The sequence below is a fragment of the Sarcophilus harrisii genome, chromosome 4, assembly GCF_902635505.1.
Source record: "Sarcophilus harrisii chromosome 4, mSarHar1.11, whole genome shotgun sequence".
Classification (NCBI taxonomy): domain Eukaryota; kingdom Metazoa; phylum Chordata; class Mammalia; order Dasyuromorphia; family Dasyuridae; genus Sarcophilus; species Sarcophilus harrisii.
Window position 1 is genome coordinate 425,267,530 of NC_045429.1, and position 21,585 is coordinate 425,289,114.

The 21,585-nt window shown below is 36.2% G+C and overlaps 1 protein-coding gene across 8 annotated transcripts in view; it reads right to left on the reverse strand.

Moving 5' to 3' along the window:
* The window catches only part of OTUD7B (OTU deubiquitinase 7B), a 73,601-nt gene that overhangs the window by 23,663 nt on the left and 28,353 nt on the right, over nt 1–21,585 (reverse strand). For 7 of the 8 annotated variants that reach the window (XM_031967437.1, XM_031967436.1, XM_031967440.1 and 4 more), the window contains one exon: nt 4,035–4,185. In XM_031967437.1, the coding sequence (XP_031823297.1) occupies nt 4,035–4,119 (85 nt within the window). In that variant the 5' untranslated portion in view covers nt 4,120–4,185. Of the gene's footprint in view, nt 1–4,034; nt 4,186–21,585 lie in introns of those variants that run through there. The other variant, XM_031967442.1, reaches the window with a different exon arrangement.

The window sequence follows — 21,585 nt, forward strand, 5'->3', positions numbered from 1 at the left end:
TGAGCATCTTTGTCACAATAATAGCTTTTTATAATAGGATTCTTTTTTGGTTTCCTCATTCTTTCAGCTCATTCTTCCTGACTTCAGACATGATGTTAAAGATTTTTCATATATCTAGCAGGAATATCTGTGTTTGTCCTGTTGTTACTTTCTTAGGATACTAAATGTATTATTTAAAATTTCAGGGACACCTCACAAGCTAAGGACCTGATAACTCTTTTAGTGTTCAGTGTTGCCAGAATGTTCTGATCCAGTACAAAGTCTGATCTGAATTTACATATTCCTGACCTGGCTTTGGGTCTGAACAATAGGCCTACAGTCCTGACCTATTTGGAATTTCATTAGACTACTGTTGGATTTAGCCAGCCTGCTAGAAAGCTCTGCTGATTCAGAATGACAGAACTAGACTAAGATTCCAGTCTTGGTCATTCCTATATAGGATTCAGACTAGGCTAGAAAGTGGTTCTGAGACCTCTCTCTTCTAAGGTCCAAACCACATAGCTGCTGTATTTCTTAACCTACTCCTTAATGAGTACACAGCCTAAGGCCCTCAACTGCTCCTCACCCTCAAATACTATTCTGGTATAAACTCTGGTATAGGTCCTCTCCTCAGTCTGCCCTGAATCTTAAACCTTAAGTTTACGACCCATTATCTTGGAAATGGGACCTCTTTTTGCCCTAATATACAGCCTCTCCCTATTCTGGAATGTTCTGTACAAAAATGTTCCTGGCCAAACCCTATTCTCAGTGTTCACAGACCTGTCTGTCTCCCTTTGCTGATGTGAACTAGAAAAATAACTCACTGTGATTTTTTTTCCCCTTGGATTTCCTAATCAGGATTCAGTCCAGTGAGTTTTCTAGATCTGTTTATACAGATCTGTCACACACAGATAAGTAACACATACATACCAAGCAATAATGTAATTTGGATAAGAGCACTAACAAGGGCAGATGAAGGAGTTTTAAAAGAACTACTGTTTCTGAAAGGCAAAGATGAGAGAGAATATTCCAGGCACCGGGACACTATGTAAAGGCACAGAAGGAAGAGAGAGATAGAAAAGACAATGGAAAACAAATGGAAGGGTAAGTCAGAGCCAGAAAATGAAAGGAGTTTATAACATAATTTTTCTTGATCTCTTTTGTTTTTATGTCATTCACCTTTCCCAATGTAAACTTCACCCCTCTCAGAGCCTTCTTCTCTCACAAAGAATTGCTTTTACATGTTTAGGGGAGAAGATAAAATATATATTTTTTAAAGGAATATCACTTTGGCAGCTGTGGAGAATGAATGGAAGAAATGAAAGACCAGAGACAAAGAATTAGGAGGCTATCACAGCATTCACCTACTGAGAGCATAAAATTAGGAAATGGTCTTGTGAGCAGAGAGAAGAGAATAGTGGCAAGAGCTATGTTATGGAACAATATCTGAAACCACCTGGTTTCTAGCATATCCAGAAAGAACCTGACAGCAATCAAGGAGAGAAAGGCAGTGAGGCATAAAACTCAAGATTTCACCACACAAAAAATGATGACTCAAAATAAAATTTGCAGTACTTTATTTTATATCTTGGAAAAGATACTCAAGTGCTCCCTTTGCAACATGAAAAAGGAAGGCAGATAGGATTTTAGCTGAAAAGTACTGACATTCATTTTTTAGAAACTGAAATGCTTGAGAATAAGTCTAGAGCCCTCTGCTAAAAGTGTGCTCATGCAGGCTAGGGTCACCTCCTGTACTTGCAAAGGCTGCTAAAGGGCTATGCAGTATTCTGAGCTTCTCAGCAAGAAAAGTCCTCTATCCATGGCAGTTTGTTTAAACTTGATGGGACCCGAGTAGAGAATGTCAGGCTTTGTCTAGAAATAGGAAGTACCTATAGGTTCCCTGCAGAAAGGCAAAGGTTAATGTCCATAGTTAAGGAGGCCACTCCAAAATGGCCAGGAAGGACGTATAGGAATCTATAATTTGATTTCAAACAAATTAAAATGGAATTGAAGATCAACAAATTCAAAGCTCTGGGCTACGGGGAAACACCTTGAGAAAGTACTTAATGAATCCCTGAAAATGAAACCCTATCCCTATCACTTTCTCCTCACATATATAAGTCATTCTATCTCTCACAGAACCTTAGTCAGACAAGAGACGTGAACGCTAGTTAACAAGTTGACTCTCCTAAAAGACAAGATGGGGAAAAGGAGTCTCAAATGTATGTGGTTAGGAGACACAGGACACATTCTCCATTCAAGTATGGACCACCAGTCAGGTCCTACCAGAGTTGAAGGAAATGTTAATGAAAAGTAATATAAAAGTAAAATCAGGAAAAGCAAATGGGTTTGTGGCTATGTCAACCTTTTTCTTTTTTAAATTTTTTTTTGACTGAGTTGAGATTGTTATTGATAGAGATTAATCTATAGTAAATCCTATACCCAAGCCTCTTTTTGGTACTCAACAAATAATTTCTCTCACAAGTCACTGGACAAATATTAAATTGTCTTATGGAGTTAATCCTATTGCCACTGGATAATCAGTCAATAAAACTTTTCTGGATAACATAGTTGCCTGAACACAGGCAGGTTATTCTTCCAACATCTATTCCAGCAAAAACCTAGAAATTCAATCAAACTAAGCAATGAAGCATTTAAGATTTTCTGAAATAGAGAAGTTGGAAAGGTGGGGGGGCAAAGGGTAGGAGAAGAAGAAAATAATGAGTTCTGCTTTGGATACTCTTTAATCTAATCTTTTTGCTCTATTATATCTCACCATCATCACCAAAAAACATTTATTTTCCAAGTCAAAGAATCATACAAAGAATTCTATAGTCATAAATTAATCAATCAATAAGCAATTATTATTTTTTGGGGGGGTGAAGGAGGGGAAAATTTGGAACAAATCAATAAGAAATTATTAAGCACCTGGTATGTACCAGGTATTATAATAAATGCTGAAAGTATAAAGACAAAAATGAAATAGTTCCTGCCCTCAAGGGGCTTATATTCTATTGGGAGATACATGTTTATAGATAAGTACATAAAAAAATATATAAGATATATTTAAGGGGGGGAGGAGAAAACCAGCAGCTAAGTTCAGGAAAGGTTATGGCAGATATCATTTAAATCAAACTCTGAAGTTCACAAGGGCTCCTAAGAGGCAGAGGTGAGATGGAAGTGCATTCCAGATATCAAGGAACACCAGTGCAAACAGTCAGAAATAAGAGATAGGGAGTATATGTGAGGAATGGAAAGGAACGCAGTTTGGCTGGGCTCTACAATAAAAAAAATTGGAGAGGTTAGCTGAGGACAAGTTGTGAAGGGATAAACAAAGAAATTTATATTTGAATCTTGAAGGCAAAAGGGAGCCACTGGAGTTTATTGAGTAGAGGACTAATATTATCAGCTGTGTAGCTGAGAAAAATCACTTTGGCAGTGGAGGGAGGGGGGAGAAAGACTTTCAGCAAGGAGACCAATTAGGATATTGAAACAGTCCAAGTGAGGAGTGATGAACAATTCAGACGAGAGCAGTGATTGTATGAGTGGAGAGAAGGAAAAAGAATAAAGAACATCATGATTCCTGCCCTATAGGATCTTATACTCTAGGACAGTCACATGGACATGCAGAGAGCAAAATAAAAACCATAAACCAACTTATTCAACAATTATCTACAATAATTAAGAGGAGGGGAGTAAGACATAAATAACAGCATGAAAAATGCCAAAGAATGAATACTGAAAAAATTGTATTTCAAAATTCATTAATGAATTTTCCCAGGAGATTTTTCTTTATTTTTGTTATTCCTAGGCTAATATGAAAGTTTGTCTACAATCCCTAAGCATACAGGGGCCTCAAATTGAGGGAGGCAATTCAATAATGTAATAAATGACAGTGGAAGAGCAACTTTTTATTTTAAAATTATGATCAGTAATAGATAAGAATTTAATGATGATCTTATTAACAGTAAACTATCATATGCCAACTCTTCTGCCATCTTCAAGTTTCATAAATCAGTCCAGCAATAAAACAAAACATCTCCTCAATTCCTCACCTTCCAAAAGATCACGGGCCAACCCTGGTTCGGCTCCCGTGGAACGGACAAAATCTGACAAGACAGCGTCCATATCCAGGGTCATGTGATCATGAAATCCTCTCAGGCAGCTGGATGAAGGTGGAACATAGATCAAAACTCAGGCTTCTACCTAAAAAGGAAATAAATGCACACATTTCAAATTTCATTATGACAATTAACCCAATCCATGGAATTAACCCAATCCAATGGCAAATGGGGAAACTACAACAATCGGTTCATACTCATGGACTTTTTTAAAAGCAAAGTTTAAAATTTATAATTTAGTGTATAAATTTTCAACTTATGAATACTACTTTGTTTTTTATCTCCCCAAAAAGTTGTTCAGACAATGAACTCATGAGTACATTAGTGAAGGGACACATGGGCACAAAGTATAGCTGACTCGAGAAAATGTTAGATGTAAGACTTTAAGGTCCACCTCTAAAATCAGGTCTTTATTAAACTTTAGGTTTAATGAGAGCAGAGATGTGAAGAACTTATTTTAAAACTATTTAAAGAAAATTTAACAAGCAGTTTTGCAAAGCTGAGTGTGGAGAGTTTAAAGGTTTATGAAGAAAGGGATTCAGCCTATTAGTTACTTTGTGAAAGTAGCTCCTACCCAATTCATTCAAATAAATTCCACCTGAAAAGATCTCTGCTAAACTGGCTCCTCCAAGGTTAAAGCAGGCTGCCTTATGAAGGCAGCAGTATTATCAGTGAGAAGCAAATCTCTGATCCATTTCCACTACTTCTGGCACTTTTGCCAATCTCTTGTAGAAGATACCTAGTTAATTAAATGACCCTCATTTTCCTGTGTTCTTGACCCCCCAATTCCTAATAACTTATTTAGACTAAGTCAAACTTACTCTAAAGTAAAACAAAAATCCACAAAGGTAAAAGGTGAGACTCCCTTCAAAAAAAACACCTCTTACTTATCTCAGAATCCTTGGAGGACAAAGGTGCATTAACTCAGAACTAAACCTTTCCATGGGCAGCTTTCTGTTACTACTCTACCACTATCCCCACCCCCACTTCCCCTTGCTGCTTGATCAGGGCTCAACCCAAATCCTGATTTTCCACATTCCTCATGAATGTTTTGACCAGACCTGTGATTTCATCAGTGTAGAGCACTCCTGGTGAGGAACATCTATCAACACATTTCAGCACCTGCTCAGCAATCTGACCTGCCCAGGGCTGCAGAGCCAGTATGCAGTCAAAAGCAAGACTTGAATTCAGGTCTTCCCAATTCTCAGGTCATCTCTATAACTATTATTTCACATTCCTTCTCTTCTGAGGAATACTAATCCAAATATATGGCAAAGGACTTAACTTAATGGAGTGTAGGCACCATTTTCTTTCTTTTTTTTTTAATTTTATTTATTTAATAGCCTTTTATTTACAGGATATATGCATGGGTAACTTTACAGCATTAACAATTGCCAAACCTCTTGTTCCAATTTTTCACCTCTTACCCCCCACCCCCTCCCCTAGATGGCAGGATGACCAGTAGATGTTAAATATATTAAAATATAAATTAGATACACAATAAGTATACATGACCAAAACGTTATTTTGCTGTACAAAAAGAATCAGACTCTGAAATATTGTACAATTAGCTTATGAAGGAAATCAAAAATGCAGGTGTGCATAAATATAGGGATTGGGAATTCAATGTAATGGTTTTTAGTCATCTCCCAGAGTTCTTTTTCTGGGCATAGCTAGTTCAGTTCATTACTGCTCCATTGGAAATGATTTGGTTGATCTCGTTGCTGAGGATGGCCTGGTCCATCAGAACTGGTCATCATATAGTATTGTTGTTGAAGTATATAATGATCTCCTGGTCCTGCTCATTTCACGCAGCATCAGTTCGTGTAAGTCTCTCCAGGCCTTTCTGAAATCATCCTGTTGGTCATTTCTTACAGAACAGTAATATTCCATAATATTCATATACCACAATTTATTCAGCCATTCTCCAACTGATGGACATCCATTCAGTTTCCAGCTTTTAGCCACTACAAAAAGGGCTAGGCACCATTTTCAAAGCAGGGCTTTAACCACTTGGTTATAAAACATTTTGGGGAAGGAGAAGAGAAGGGCAGTTAGGGTATTCCCATAAATAAAGGGTAGGAAACAGGAACCCAAAAGGCTGAATTCCAGTTGAAGAGATTTCCATTTAATCTCATACTTTGACATGATTTTCCCATTCACAATGCCAATCAAGGCAACTCTATAGTATCTATATCAGTTAAAAGGAAATAAACTGCACTACTAGCAATTTCAAACAGTAGAAAATTCATAAGTCATTTTACCTTGTCCTGATTAAAAAAGGAAGGTGAAAAGGTATTTTGACATTATATACTGTTTGTTAAGTTTTTTTTTTTTTTTTTTAATATTGTTTATTATGGGATCTGGAATCTATAAAATAATCTGCTCCTAACTATGCCTCCCCACATATCTGAGACATACAGATACCTATGGCTGGGAATGAACAAAGAAAAGGTGTCTATTGATAACTAAGTCTAGGATATTCTGATTACTGAAAACCTATCAATAAGTTAGGAGCAGGAAAGCCCAGAAACTAGTCTCTGATGAGGTCACCAAGAATGAAGTTTAAACAGTAAAAGAAAGAACTTAGTATTGGATGGTATAAAGGTTGAATCAGATGACAGTGTGTATGAATGTGAATTTTTTTTATTCACTGGTGCACCTCTTAAAGGATTTCCAATAATTTTGAGGAATAAACTACTTCTTAAGGATGTAAAGAGAGACATATGTTGATTTCAGAGATTATTGATAGTTAAACACTAGGTTGTTCCACAAGTCAATCCAAGGAAACCAAGAAATGAAGAAAAGAAGAGAAGAGGGAGCTCACAACAAACAGTCTCAGGTTTTTTTCTGTAAAATATGAGGCAAGGTTCTCAGCTGACAGAGTAAGATGAGGAGAAGTCATGAAAATTGTAACAATTCTGAGGTACCACTTCGAACCCATCAGATTGGCAAAGTTGTCAAGACAAATGCTGGAGAGGTTATGGAAAAATAAATACATAAACATACTGCTGATAGAACTGTGAACAAATTTAGCCATTTCTGGGAAGCAATTTGGAATTAAGCTCCAAAATACTATTAAACTATGTATACTCTTTACCCAACTAAGTCACTACCCACAAAAAGACCAAATAAAGGGGAAAAGGATGCACAAAATATATAGCAGGTTTTTTTGTAGTGGTGGCAAAGAATCAAAGTGAGAGGCTCTTCATCAGTTGGAGAATGGTTAAACAAGTCATGATATATGAATGTGATGGAATATTATTATGCTATAAAAAATTAAGAGAATGATTTCAAAGAAATCTGAAAAGTCTATGAACTGATACAAAATGAAATAAGCATAGCCAAAAGAACAATTTATGTGATGATGATAATACTATAGAGGCAAACAATTTTTAAAAACTTAGGAATTTTGATCATCACAATAACCAAATGCAATAGTTTTCCCACCTCCAGAGAAAGAGGTGATGGACTCAGAGTGCAATGTTTTTTGGACATGGAAAATCAGGAATGTGTTTTGTTTGATCATACATGTTTGTAACTAACATGTTTGGGGATTTTGTTTTTGCTTTCTCAATGGAAAGAGTGTGGGAGAAGGGAAAAGGGGAGAATGCAAACATAAAAACAAAATTAAGGGGTGGTGGTTGTTGTTGTTTTGGGTTTTGTTTTTGTTTTGTTTTTTACATCAAAGGCATTTAGGAGTCACAGTTAGATGCCCTGCACAGAGGTGAACCCATTTTTCCAAAGACTCACTACCCACAATACTGACCACAAGAGATGAATTAAAGTCTCTTCTGATAACAGCTTCCATTTCTTCATCAAAGGGTTTTAGTGTCTTCTCTTTATTTTCTTATCCTTATATCTTGCTTGCTCTGTCACTCTTCTATCCCTATGATTTTCTACTATTTTACCTAAAAATGTTCTTTCTGCCTTCATTCCAACTAACTACAGTCTCAATATCCTGAAATGAAGTCTATGATGACAAATATAATTTTGTTCTATATACTTCAATAACACAGGTATACACTTAAGTATGCATTTTTATAACTACATTAGTTTATGCATTTTTCTCATATAGTGAGAGAAAATTCTATTACATTTGCTTTTCTAGAACTTTAAGATTTCAAAAACAGCAGTAGACTGGTCAATAGTCCTTTATGTGGAATATTTTCATTCATTGATAAAGGGGGAATCCAGGCACGGCTCTGATCATCTAAGAGAGATCAATAGCATGTGAAAGCTGATTCTCTTATTGTTATTGCGGGTTATATCAAGCTTTCTCTACTCCAAATGTGGTGTGGCATGGGTTCTATCCCACACAATAATATTGCTTCATAATGTGGAAGAAGGCCAGGTATTATATAGGAAAAGGAATGGTCTTGCTCAGGCCTGATTAGAAGATATTAAAGATAGCTGTCAATTAATAAGAATTTGCAGCATGAAAATACTAGAACTAAATATCCAGGGACTTCCAGAGAAGGGGAAGTAATGTATCAAATGTAACAGACAAGAGAAAGGACCTTGTCAAGAGCAGAGATAGTTATAAGAATGCCTAGATATCACTCACCTTTCCCCTTTCTCCTATCACCCTCATGAAAATCTTTTTTAACTGATGATCCATATGGGGAATAGATAGTCTAGAAAATTGCCTTGGGAATTAAAGGATGCTTTTTACAATATGTATGTATATACATGCTTACATAAATGAATGTATGTACATGTATATATATGCACATATACATAAATTAGCCATGCCTTCCCAAGATTAATTTGGAAACATGATGGTGATTAGCTTAGGACATCCTGGGCATTGTAGTAAAAATACCAGGTTACATTTCTAAATGGTAGCCCTCAAGTAAAAGTCCTACCTTTTTTTTTTAATGCTTTCAAATTTCTTCTGTTATAAACTCATATGTCAGAACTGGAAAGCCCCTCAGTTTCATGGATAAAGAAGCAAAGCCCAGAGAAATTAAATAACTTTGCCCAAGATCACAGGATTGAGGAAAAACTCACTACTTATAAACTTGAAGGACAAGTCCACTTTCACTATGCAATGCTAGTTTTAGGGTATGCATCTCTTTTGCAGTCTGTCCAGATTAGAGCTTTTATTGATATAATCAATTCAAAAGATACAACTTGCTTGGCTAAAGCTAAAACACCTATTTTCAATAAACAAAAACAGATTCTTTGCAACTGTGCACATCAATACAAAATTCAGTAGATGATTGAGCAGCTTCTTTAACAATCTGGTAAGCAAGTAAAACCCAGTCTAGGACCTTATTTAGCAGATTACGAACTCCAAGTGTCTCATATAGGTTGGCTACAGATTCCATTAGCATACCTAGTCTCCACTACATCTGGAATCAACAGACATTTACTAAATGCTAATTATATGCCAGATATTATTCTAACCAGTGATGCAAAGGTAGGTAAAAAAATTCACCCTCTGAGATTAATCATCTTATCCAACTCATTTCTCCTCAAATCTTAAGAACTTCCATGATTACAAACTCTGAGACTGTCAGTGTGGTAAGGCAATTCACATAACCTCACCAAATCAATTACCCTAGCTATTAGGGAACCCATAATATGGTTCTTTTCATCTTAAAACATAATTATGATTACAGCTTTCTACTTCTAATTAAATGATGTTTAATAAAATTGAGTTGCAACGTAACATTTGTCAGGAAGTACCCATACATTGTAGGCAACTAAGTGACACAGTGGCCTGAAATTAGCAAGACTCATTTCCTAAATTCAAATGTGGCCTCAGACACTAGCTGTGTGCCCCTGGGCAAGTCACTTAACCCTGTTTGCCTCAGTTTCCTTATCTGCCAAATGAGCTGGAGAAGGAAATGGCAAACCACTCCAGTATCTTTGCCAAGAAAAGCTCAAATGGGGCCACAAACAGTCAAACATGACTGAACAACAACCTGGCACATTGTAGAGCTTAATGTTCTATTAATCTGGAGGCAACCACACACAAAATGTAGCCTAAACTTAAAAATTCTTAAATTTGAAGCATCAAATTATATAAATTGAATTTGAACCTAACTCTCAATTCCTTTAAATTCAAAATTTTCTCAAAAAGAAAGAAAATTAAACCAGAATTCTCCCATTATTCCTGGTCATAAGAGATGGTGGTTGCAAAGACACATGAAATGCGCAGATAATCCAAATCCAAGAATTTTTTATCTCACTGGGAAAAGTGGTTCACGATTTTATTTTCTCTGGTGAAGACAAAGCAGCAAAAAGTTTGAAAGGAGACTAGATATTGCTCAAGAAAACCAACAATCAAACATTTTCTAAGATCATCAGAGATTTTAATTGCCAAAGTACCACCATTCAGAGTCACAGAATTTCTACCTAGAAATGGCCCTTAGACATCATTTTGACCTTATGCGTAACTCAAGAATCCCCTTAACCAAACATCCAATAAGTGGTCATCTAGCATTTGCTTCATAGCTGCCAGGAAAAGGGACCTCATGACATTAGGAGATAACCTACTTTGGCAAAATTCTTGTTAGGTTTTTTTTCCTTTATCAAATCTAAATCAGACTCTCACAGGAATCTCATACCTCACATTTCCTGTCTTCCCATGCCTACCTAATTTCCAGACTTTCTACTTCCTGTTAGGGCCTTATAATCACCATAGGATAAAAAAGCACAAACAAACTAGCAAATATTCTAAGTCCCAAGCTGAGCTTGGTCGAATCTGCTCATTATCTTTTTCCTTCCAATCTCCTCGGCTCCAGGTAGATCTCATCCCAACCCCCATCCCACACAACAGGTAAAGATATACAAAAGCTCTTGTTACATCACAACACATGATCTGAACTTCTCAAATTCTAAAGAGCAATCTCCAAGCCAATGATTAAGATGCTGAAGTGACAACATCATTTGGAATATATCCAGCATATAAGACTGTCAGTATTGATTTTTACCAAATAAAATATGCAGTGCTCCGCACAAAAAACACACTTTAATAGACGTTTACTGACTGGTACAGTCAATTTTCAGAATGACAAAATTCAAATTTAATTTGAAGGGACTGGAAGGGATAATTTTCTCCATAAAACTTTACAGAGTGTTTTGTTTCATGTATCTCCAAAACAGTTAGGTACACTTGAACTCGGCTGATCAGGTCCTATTAAAATTGTTAACATTGTGTTTTCCTCCCCTTTTTGTTAGAATATAGGATATATTAGAGCAGGAATCATTATCTTACTTGAACTTTGTGAAATGGCACCTATCAAAGTATACTACATACAGTAGAGAGTTAATAAATGTTGCTGTTCAATTGTTTCAGTTGAGTCCAACTCTTTGTGACCCATTTGGGATTATCTTGACAATGATCCTGGAGTAGTTCATTTCCTTCTCTAGGTCATGTGACAGTTGAGGCAATGGAGTTCAATGACTTACCCAGGGGTTCATAGAGCCAGTGTCTGAAGTCAGATTTTAACTCAGGTCTTTCTGCCCAGCACTCTATCCATTGCACCACCTAGCTGATGTAGTTAGTTGAATCAAATTAATCTTATTCACCTAAATTAACCTTTTTCTAGTGCCTAACTGGTCCCTCCAACTCCTTTAGATCCTTCAAGCAATTCTCATATGCACTACCTCTCACATCTATCTCCTTTTCTCATGAGTAAGTCAACACCCTCAACACCCTAGTTCAAACTTGTCCATGAATTTCCTAAAATGACATCCTGCTATGATCTAACAAGACAGAGTCCGACAAGTATTCATACAATTTTAGAATGCATTAGCTTTTTGGCTAACATATCACACTTCTGGCTCTCAGGGAGTCTGTAATCTCAAGTCTTTTTCTTTTTTTCTCTTAAAAAACATTTTGTTGAGGTAACTAGATGGTACAGTGATACAGCACCAGCCCTGAAGTCAGGAGGACCTAAGTTCAAATCTGGCCTCAGACACTTAACACTTCCTAGCTGTGTGACCCTGGGCAAGTCACTTAACCCCAACTGCCACAGCAAAAAATAAACAAAAAACACATTTTGTTTTAATCAACCAAGATCTGTCTTCTCACTTTTCCACCCCAAGAGAATACAAGAAAAACACATATGATTATATCAGATTTCCACAATGGCCACATCAAAATTAAATTCTGCATTCTGAATCCTTCATCTATCAGCAAGCATCCTCATCAAGCCTCCAGTTGGTCAAATGCTAGAGTTAAACACAATAGTATTTCATCACATTTATATACAACAATTTGGATTTATTCACCTATATAATGGAACCCCATCAGATTGTCATTTTTTGCCACTTCAAAAAAAAAAGATATATTTTTGTGCATATTTTGAGTTTTTGTTTACAAGTAATCCTTCCCTTAACCTTCCCTCCCTCTAAATTACTTTCTACTTTTCTATCCTTTCCTACTTCCTCGATAAGCGAAATCTGAGGTTCAAATGTCAGCCATTCTGCCCATGTCCTCCTCTTTGTATAGATGTCTAACCCTAAATGTGAAGATATGGGATGATAATCCCCATTTCCCTTTTTCTTCTTTACTTGTTCCCATTATATTCCTCCTACTCTCTTTTTCCATTCTGTACTAAAGATTGTCAAGACAGAAAGCCACCAGGTTTTCTCTAATGGAATTCCTGAAGATGAGAGGGTTCTAAGGTAACACATATTATCATCTCCTCACATTGAATATAAATAGTTTAGCTTCCTTATGATTTTTTTTCCTATTTACCTTTCTATGTTAATCTTGAGCCTGGTGTTTTATACTTCAAAATTTTTACACTACTCTTGTCTTTTCATCAGGATGCTTAGATGTCCTCTATTTTCTTAGTAGTTTATTTTTTCCCTGTGATATATTCAGTTTTGCTGAATAAGTTAATCTTGACTATAAGCTTAAAATGCTTTGCTTTCAGGAATGTCATAGTTCAAGTTCTTTGCTCCTTCATAGTAGTAGTTGATAAATCACGTGAGATCATGACTATGACTCCTTAATACTTAAATTATTTGTGTCTGGTTTGAAGCATTCATTTTTCTTTGACTTGGAAGTTCTGGATTTTGGAGTGTCTTCCAAGAGATGATCATTGAATTCTTTCTATTTCTACTTTACTCTCTGGTCCTAAGAAATCATTTGGGCAATTATCTTTTGAGATTTCTTGAAAGATGATGTCTAGGCTCTTTTTTTGATTCAGATAATTCAATGAATTCAATCAGTTCTTAAAATTTTTCTCCTCAATGTGCTTTCCAGATCAGTTTTTCTGATGAGATATCTTACGTTTCCCTCCAGTCCATTCTAATTTTCAGAGTTTGTTGCTTGGACAAGGTTTTGCATCTTTTGTGCCAAGTTACTAATTCCCTTTCCAATTCTTCCATAGTTCTCTTTTTTCTCCCCAACTTTTTCATTGAGCACTTTCATTCCATTTACAAAAACATTTTTAACTTGTTTTTTAGACTCTTGTTTCACTTCCAAAAATTTTAGTTTAGTTTGTGTCCAAACTGTATTTTCCTTTGATGTTTTGCTTGTAGATGTTTGAGAGTCATTCTCTTCTTTTGCATTTGTAGTATGTGTCCTGCTCTGTTTATTATGGGGTATGTGTGTGGGTGGGTGCGTGTGTTTGTCCATACTTCCAGCCTCTTTCTTGATTTCAGACTTTGTATTAGAATTAGGCTCTGTGGTATTTCTATAAGGAAGGTCTAGGCTAGTGGTCTTGTTTTTTTAAGAGTTGAATATTGTATTATACCAAAGGCTCAAGAACATGCTGGGGGGCCTGCACACTTTCAATGCTCCCAAAGTGCTCTGACCCAAAGTCTGTTTGCTGATCTTCCTAGTTTGGAACTCTGCAATTTCCTAACCCAAGGATGGTTCTGTATAAGAGCAGATTGCTCCTAAATTCTGCCCTTCTCAGCCAGCTGGAAAGCCTGTTGGTTCAGAGTGACAGCCTTGTACAGCCCAATCTAGAATTCCTCTGCAGACTGGACAAGATGCTAGAAGTGAGATCTACTCTAAGACTGAGGTATGACCCACATAACTAGGGCTGCTGCTAGCTAGGTAGTATGCAAGAAAGCTATCAGTATGCAACTGTCCCTATAGGTCTCTTTCCTCTTACCCTGGACAGACTCCATTTCAAATGTCTACAGACCTCCATGTGCCTCTCCCTGTGCTGGGTTGGATTGGACAAATGATTCACAGTGATTTGTTCTATATTTCCCCATCAGGATTTCATTTGGTGCATTTTCTAGATGTTTGAAGAAGTTTATAGAAGAAAGCTCACAACACTGTTTCCTATCACTCCACTCCATCCCCTTGGGATGGCCATGAATCCAGGTTTCTTTCATATAAATTACTGCCACATTTCCCTAATTTGTACATGTATTTTGGGAGTTCTGACCAAAGTATAGAATTTACATTTACTAAATTTCATTTTTCAGATGCCTCTATGGAAATTAGAGATAATGCTAGATTTTCAGTGGTATGCCAAAAGAATCCAAGCTCTACTCACTGGTTCAAAGTATCCAGGATACTAAAATAATTGACTAATGTGGCTGCTAAGTTACTATCAGTGATTTCTCAAAGGCTGTTAACAAGGGTAAGAGAGATATCAAAGAACTATAGAAAGGCAAAAGTTGGTCATTGTTTAAAAAAGCAAAGTGGGTAGATATATTAAAAGTCTGCACTACAGGCCAGAGAACTGACATTCCTGGGGAAATTAGTAAACATAGCATAAAAAGAACTGTTAGAAACTATCTAGACAAGAAAGTGGTTTAATTATCACTTCTATGCAGATAACTTTACTATATATAAATTCAGCCTTATACTCTTTCTCTCTCAAAAACTTCAATTCCACACAACTGACTACAAAACATCTTTTTGCTTAAGACTTTAACATCCTTCCAATAACCCAGCTTTATTTATAATCACACAGTTATTGAGTTTTTCCTTCTCTCTCACCACTTATATTCAATTGGTTCCAAATCTTGTTATTTCTTCCTCAAATAGCATCTCTCACATCTGTCTTCTTTTTCTCACTCAAATTTATCCTCTTGCCTGGACTACAGCCATATCTTCCTCAATGGATTTCCCCGCTTCCAGTATTTTCACTTTCCCATCTTTTTCTCCAAATTGATAATACTAAAGGTTCTGAGACTTCTTGGTCACTAAGTCAAGCAGCTGATTGGTACTACAGAATACAAATTCCTTACTGGCATTTAAAGTCTTTAACAATCTAGCTCTTCCCTACCTGTGCAGACTTAGAAGCCATCTAAGTTAAGTTTTACAAAGGAGGAAGGCCTAACAAAGTTGGGATTTGCCCAAAGTTACAAATGCTAAGTGTCGGTACAGGGATTTAAATCCAGGTTCTCTGTTATCTTCTTGTGCTCGTGCAAAATTATATATTAAAAATGAGAAATGCACATGTAAAAGACATTTAAGCTTTCATCTGTTTCATGAATTCTGTAGTCCAAACAAAGTTACCTACTTGCCACTCCCCAAACATATTACAATCTCCTCCCTTCCATTCTTTTGAACAAGTTGTCCCTGATGCCTGAAATGAATTCCCTCCTCATCTCCACCTCCTAGAATTCTCAGCTTCCTTTCAAGATTCAGCTAAAATGCTGAATATATGCTATATATGTTCCTTCCTATTTCCCATAGTTACTATTGCAAACCTTCTTCGTGCCAAAATTATTTCCTTTCAATCCAATATTTCATTTTTTGTTTTTGTATCCCCAGCATCAAGAACAATGTCTGATATAGCCTAGGTGCTTAATACTTAATAAATGGAAACAATAAAGAACCATTCAAGGTTTTATCAAATAGGTCCCCTATGTTTAATATTTTTACATTTGATCTAAGGCCAACAATTTGCTTATTTTATTAGTAATCTGGGTAAAAAGGTAGACAGCATACTTATCAAATGTGAAGAGAACACAAATGTCAGTCAGTATCCAAAAAATCCTGACAGGGTAAAATACTGAGTATAATCTGATAAAGTAACATTTAATAGTGATATTTGGCAAGTTTTATAATTAGGTTTAAAAACCAAGTTCACAAGTACACAATAGAAAAGCATTGGTTAGTTTAATTTAAAAAAGGATGTAGAAATTTTGAGTGGAGGTGTTAAATCCTATGGCATGTTATAGCCTGCTCAGATCACATCTCTAGAATTGTGTTCAATGCTGGGTGACATTTTTAAAAGGGCATTAATAAAATGGACAACATTTAAAGGGGACTACATATGGATCTCAAGTTCTCTTCTCCCTCTATACTTCCTTGGTAAACCTCATTAGCTCTTATTATTTAATTAATATCTACACTGATGATTCCCAGATTCTTGAGATTCAATCCCATTTCAGTAACCTGTCTACTGGACATTTCAAAGTACATGTCAGAGACACATTTTAAACTCAACATGTCTAAGCTAAACTCATTCTCTTTCTTCCTTTCCATATTTTCCCAATTCTGTCAAAGGATACTTCTATCCTTTTAGTGTCTCAGATTCATAATCCCGTCATCAGCTCCAACTCCTCTCTCTCTCTCATTTCACAGAGCTAAGCTGTTGGTCAATCTTGTTGTTCACAAATACCTCACAAATGTGATTTTTACTCTCCACTCATATAATTGACTATGACCTTTTCAGGCCTTGAAAAAAGATTTCCTTGGCCACAGTAAACGAATAATCAACTAGAATAAGGAAGACACTTTGAATTGAGAGATTCCTAAGCTAAGATGGCTGATCTAAATTGGACAAATATGATGTAATAGCAATTCTTTTTGAAGTATGAGTTGGCCTAAAAGGCTTAGGCAAGACCCTTTAACTCTTAAGATTATGTGCTTCTTGAATTCCAGATGGTAAATTCAACAAGTCAAAACATAAATGGTAACAGAATTTCAGGGAGTTCAAGGGATGATTCCCCTGGATGCCACAGGCAGACCCCATCTGAAGCACTGTTTTCAGTTCACAAAACTACATTTTAGGAAGGATGTTGAAAGCTAGAAAATGCTCCAAGTAAGCAACCTGAATTGTAAAGCATTTCAAGATCATGCTATATATAGAGATCAGTTGGAGGAATTGAGAAGAACATTAGATGTCTTTTTCAGTATTTGAAGACTTTGTTGGAAGAAGAGAAATCAGATTTATTCTGTTTAGAACCTGGGGACAAAATGAGGAACAATGGATGGAAGCTATGGAGGCAAATTTAGACTTAGAGCAGGGAAAAATTTTCCCAATAACTAGCACTATCCCTTAGGAGGCAGTAGGTTCTCTTAACTAAAAGTTTTCAAAGGAAGCCCTTCTGCTTTTTTTTTTTTTTCTTTTAAAGAAACTCATTCTTCCTATTAAGCTATAGAGAGGCTCTTTGTCTACTATTCTAATAAAGGGACCAGTCAAAGGGACCAGTCTGAATGTTCAGTCTAAATAACAATGACTAGCCAATGGCAGGGAATAAAACCTTGATTTTACTGCAAAACCTGCTCTCCATACTTTGGAATTAAGTACCTTGGTCCTTTGTTACTTTTTCCACCTCCACCCCCATAATAATTTCCTACAATTGTTTCTCATATGACAGCTTCCAAACTTCTGACAGCCATATTCCACCTTTCTTAGCATACACTCAATTGTTAATATTCCTTTTAAAATCTGGCATATAACAGGTGTTTTAAAATTTGTTGAACTGAATTGAATATTGAAAAAAAATGTGATTGAACCAGCACAGAGAATAAAAGCATGAAGCTAGGACTTCCTAGGACCTATATATCATACTTCTCTACATGTAGATTAATACTGTACTAGTCTATTTGTTTTTAAGCTACATCACAGTATTGGTTCAACTCACCTACAGTACCTACCCTCAAGGCATGGAGAATCTACCAATTCTTATTAAACTTGCTGATGACTAACTCCTGCTTTTTTTATATGAACTTCTATCAAGTCAGATATGCCTTCTCCTGTTGTTATATTTGAAATTTATATATATATATATATATATATATATATATATATATATATGTATGTATATGTATGTATATATCAGTCAGATTGTTTATTTACCCCGTTCAGAAAAAATATTTTAAATCACTAATAATAATGGAAATGTACACTAAAACAACTCAAGATTTTTGCCTCATATACAAAAAAGATAAGTGAAGATGGAAATAGTCAATATTGGAGGGGCCATGGAAAGACAAACATACTAATGCACTATTACTGGAAGTGTGCATCAGCAGTTCACACCAATGCTGGGAAGTAATTCCATGATGGAATTCATTGGAAAAAATTGTTTAAAAAGTCCATCTCTTTAACCCAGATATTCTACTGTTAGGTACATTCCACCCAAGGAGGTGAAATACTAAAAAGAAAGAACCCAAATACTGAAATATATATATATATACTAGCTATTTTTTGTAGTACAAAGAACTCAAAATATAGTTAATAATGTCCACTGACTAGGGAATGGCCAAACAAGTAGTGGTATATGAATATAACAGAATATCACACCACATGGTCAGAAACTATTAGGATTAATAGAGAGAAACAGGCAAAGAATTATATGAACTAAAGCAAAATAAAGTAGACCCAGGAAAACAAAATGCACAATGACTATAATGTGATTAGAAAAAAACCAAACAACTGAAACTGAACACTGAATTATGACTAAACCTAGCCCCAAAAAAGAGATGTGAGAGGATACCTCCCCCATCCTGCTTCTTTGCAGGCAATTAATACAACCCAATATAGATCATGTTAATGTTTTGGTTAATTTTACTGCACTCATTTTCTTTGTTACAAGGAATGGCTTTGATGAGGGGAGATACTTTGGAAAATATAAATGAGAGAAAAAATAAAAGGTATCAAATAAAACATTTTTAAAACTTTTTTGAAAGTACATCTATATCTTCATTCAAACTATTGATAAAAACACCGAACAAGGAATTGTCAAAATCAGCTTCCTATGGCATTTCACTTGTGGTCATGGACTTCATACAGACAAAAATCCCTCTGATCAACTACCTCAACAATAGAGTATATTCAGCAGCTTAAATATTTCATCACTGCATCGAGATCTCATATGCTCTTCATGCTAATGAAAGGATATCTACATAAATGGCGTATACTAAAGATGGTAAACCCTCTATCACAAATTCCACAGAACTACTAAATTGTTTCTTAATCAGGGAATTTTTAAAGTATATTAAGTATATTAGTGGGGGGGGGGGGGGATTTTTAAGTATATTAGCAGACACCACAATCTGAAATTTAAAGGAATTGAAGAAGTTAAGAGTTGAAGTCCACCTTTCCCTAGAGTGAAGGTAAAAGTAACACAGCTTATTATAAGAGGAAAATGCTGCTGTACATATATCACACTCTTACCTTTCCTGTTTCTAGCCATTTGGGAACTTTCCCAGTCCTGCATAATCTTAATATGCCCTCCCTGGGATTACCTCCCATTTATTTTGTATAACTTGCTAGAGTTGTTGGCATGTTCTCTCTCCCCCAGTGGAACATGAACTCCATAATGGCAGAGATGATTTTTTCCTCTTTCTTTGTTATCTGTTATTTGAGGAGAAAATAGTGAAATCTAGTTCTTTATTGTGTGATGGAAGTTATTATTTGTGGTTCAGCATAATGAAAGAAAATGAAATGAGAGAAAAGAGCAGAGAAGACCCAGTTCTCCCTAGTATCCTCATGTGCAAATAGCATTCAGCCTAGTGATTTTATTAATGAGACTTAGATAATAAGCAGAGGAAGTATTTTAGAGGATTATATCTTATAAAGAATTAAAATCAATTAGGTAAACACACCTACTTTAAACATAAAATACTAAAGTAGCTGTGATATGCAGAATCCTTTTTAAATAGTGGGGAGAGATCACAAAGTCTAATTTGTTTGTTTAATTCCTTGAGAAAGCCCTCAATGCCTTTATCTTCTTTCCTGTCATTTTATCCAGTCTAAATTCTAGATAGTCTGTTTTTCAATCTTATCATCATTCAACTGAAACTACTTTCTGTGAAGTTACCAATGATCTCTCAATTGTCAAAACCAAATCCAATAGTCTTTTCTCAATCTCCACCCATCCTGAGTCCCCTGACCCCTCAACCTCTTATACTCTTCATCATCTTCTTCATAATACTGTCTTCTCTCTAGATTTCCTTGATAACTTCTCTTTCCTGCTTCTCTTAACTGACAATTCATTCTCAGTCCCTTTTGCTCAATCTTTTCCCAAATATACCCTCTAACAATGCCTGGGCTCTGCCCCCGTCCCATTTCTCTTCTCTCTCCAATTCAATTTCATATCTCTAACTGCCAACCAAACAGCTCAAATAGGATGTCTCAGAGATCTTAAACTCAACATTAAAACTGAACTCAATGTATTTCTTTCTAAACTCTCCACTCTACGGATAGACTAACTCTCTGGAGGATCTTGGGACCAGCCTTGATCTTAATGGAGAAGTGAAGGAGGCAGGAGAGCCAATAGGATAGTGATCAAAGATGGAGTCTGTCATTTCCAATCCTCTTAGCCCTTAACTACCTCAATATGATTACATCATTACAGCATACTAAGTATGTTCAAAAACTAGAGAATCATTTTATCATCAATCACACTGAGTTAAGTGCTAGCTTATATATAAGCACCCTGCTTTATATAAGTATATAAGTATATATATATATATATATATATATATGTGTGTGTGTGTGTGTGTGTGTGTGTGTGTGTGTGTGTATCCCTTGCTTTAAATAGAACACAGGTAGTCACTCCCTCCCTGACTTCTCAGGAAGGAAGTATCGATAACACAAAGGGGAATGGGAAACCAAACCAGACATTGTCAACCGGTTTCCTCTGGGCTGAAGAGTCTTACACCTTACCCAGAGTTTCCCCACTATCCTTGGCCCTCTACAAACCAAGTTCACAACCTAGACACGACCTCACTTTCTCACCCTGTGCCCCCATTCAATCTGTTGCTACATCTTGTCAATTTTACCCTCACAACATTTCTCCTATATTTGCTCCCTTCTCACTTCTAACATATTATGTGTTCTCTTCCTTCTGAAATTCGTACTACTCTGACAGGGGCCCTCATCATTTTATGACTCCCCACTACCTTCCCTCAGACGGGGACCTCTCTCTGCTTTCTTTGAACCCTCCTTTCTCCTGCCTCTACTTTTTCACAGGCTATCCTCCATGCCTGAAATGTTCTCCCTCTTCATCTGTGCCTTCCTGATTAAAATCCTACCTTCTGTAGGATGTTCTCTCTCCCCTAGTGGAAAGTGAACTCCATAATGGCAGAGATGATTTCCCCCCCTTTCTTTGTATTCCCAGGATACAATGCCTGTTCACAACACATGCTCAGGAGATCTGCCTTGCCTTTGGTAAGGTTTCCATGTTCCTCCAGACTAGCAACTTATTGGGCCTTAGAGAGTTACCTGAGGCATTGAGAGGCTGTCACTTACTCAGAATCATAGAACCCAAGTCTTCTCAACAAGGCCAGCTCTCTGTTCACCTAAGCTAC